At 34.7% G+C, this 1,811-nt stretch overlaps 1 protein-coding gene across 1 annotated transcript; it reads right to left on the reverse strand.

The window, feature by feature from the left end:
• Nucleotides 1-506: 506 nt before the first annotated feature.
• On the reverse strand, nucleotides 507-1,586 carry LOC104801923 (protein RADIALIS-like 6). The gene is made up of 2 exons (XM_010525308.1): nucleotides 1,310-1,586; nucleotides 507-749 (listed from the first exon to the last, which is right to left on the reverse strand). The coding sequence occupies exons 1-2, from the start codon at nucleotides 1,561-1,563 to the stop codon at nucleotides 737-739; spliced, it is 267 nt and encodes an 88-aa protein (XP_010523610.1). The 5' UTR covers nucleotides 1,564-1,586; the 3' UTR covers nucleotides 507-736.
• Between the last annotated feature and the right edge of the window lie 225 nt (nucleotides 1,587-1,811).

Raw genomic sequence — 1,811 nt, forward strand, 5'->3', positions numbered from 1 at the left:
GTATATAAATTAATATTGTATGATATCATAAATTTAACTTGGAGCAGTTGGATGATTGGGTTTAGGGTTTAGGGTTTAGAGTTTAGGGTTTAGGGTTTAGGGTTAAGAAGGATTGAGTTGGGGCAGTGGAAAGATGGGTGACCTATTAAAAAGTGAGTTCGAGTATTAAATTTTAGAGCTTCGGATTCAAAATAACCATTATTTTTGTAGTGATCGTTAATATTTTTTCTGATACCAGTTAACAAGTTCGGGGATAATAATGATATATTTTACAAATTTAATAATTAAGTACTACATTTTTCAAGTTTGGGAATAAATTTATCTAACAAAAATTCACGAATTTGTTTTCTCCATTTTATAAGTTTAGAAAATTTTTATTAGTTTTATTAAAAAAATTAATATAGCAGCCTTGTGGGCCGTTCGGTTAAGCCTTTGGGTTTCCTCACACCGCCGGAAAATAAAACTATACAGAAATATCATTGAACTTGTGAATTATATTCCTTCGCTTATTTCATCGATTTTTCTTATGATACAAACATATATAGTTGCCATAAACCTACAACTTGCAACAAGATCACGCGATACAAGGGAGAAGGGCACATACACACACATATATATATATATGTATGGGCATTATATGTATGTATATATGTGTGTGTATATATATATATTGTACGAGATAACCATGACTTGCTGGGTGACAAGAAAACTGTGTGACGAAAGGAGCCGGTAGTTTTCACCTCATGAACCTGCACCGTTGACGTAAGCGTTAACGTATTACCGATTATGCATATTTCTTCTTATGCCTTTCTTTAGACACGAAATCATTTTTCTTTTGGTAATGGTTAACCCAAGATAGGGTTCGAACTCGGATGGGATAACATTTTATGTTTTCGCCTTACTGTTTTGTCACCCACACTTGGACAGACATAAAAGCGGAACTTTCAACCTAATAATTCTCGTGTTATTGTTAATTTGTTCATTCATTCAATCAAAAGAATGTGAACAAAAATTTGCACAAGACACACAACACTTTGGTTTTAGATATCGAAATTATCTTTCTAATAGTATATAGAACGTATGATTTGGTTGTAGATTTTGAAAATTATTGAGGTCGAAAGTTTCGGTTAAAAAATTGGAAAATCGTAAGCGAAATATAAGATACATAAAATAACATGACCAACAACTACAAGAGAATTATACCAAAAAAAATACAGCTATAAGAGAAAATCACATGTTTTCCATGTTTTCCACTAGATGAATATCGAATCCTAGACCTAATGTTTATAATGTTGGGATTTGTATATACCTTTTATGATAACATGGCTTGTAATCGGGTAAGGGGATTTTGCCCGACTCGATGTGAATGATGTCCCGCACGAGGATATCATAGTGTGCCTTCACTTCTTCGGTGGTTTTTCCACCGACAGCTCTCGCCACCTTTTGCCACCGGTCAGGTGTCTCGTCTTCGAACACTGCGAGCGCTTTCTCGAACATCTTGTTCTGCTTTGCTGTCCAGACCGAGCTCGAGCCACGGGAAGAAGTTAGGGAGGTTGAGGCCATCGAACTCGAGAATAAATGACGAGTTGTTTTGTCTTGATGGTAGTTGAAGAGAGTGCAAAGACTTCATTCCTTTTATAACCCAAATGGAAAAAGACATTTGAAGATTCCAAATGTTGACATTATTCTATTGGGATAAAGCTTCTTTGCCCAAAAATAAAGGGTCGTTTTCTTCTACTTTATAATATCTTCGTACAGTTTGTGTTGGTTGGAGTATTTGGCCATGGAATTTTTTAACAACTTTTGAAATT

The sequence above is a fragment of the Tarenaya hassleriana genome, unplaced genomic scaffold (assembly GCF_000463585.1).
Source record: "Tarenaya hassleriana unplaced genomic scaffold, ASM46358v1 Cleome78, whole genome shotgun sequence".
In the NCBI taxonomy this organism is placed as follows: Eukaryota; Viridiplantae; Streptophyta; class Magnoliopsida; order Brassicales; family Cleomaceae; genus Tarenaya; species Tarenaya hassleriana.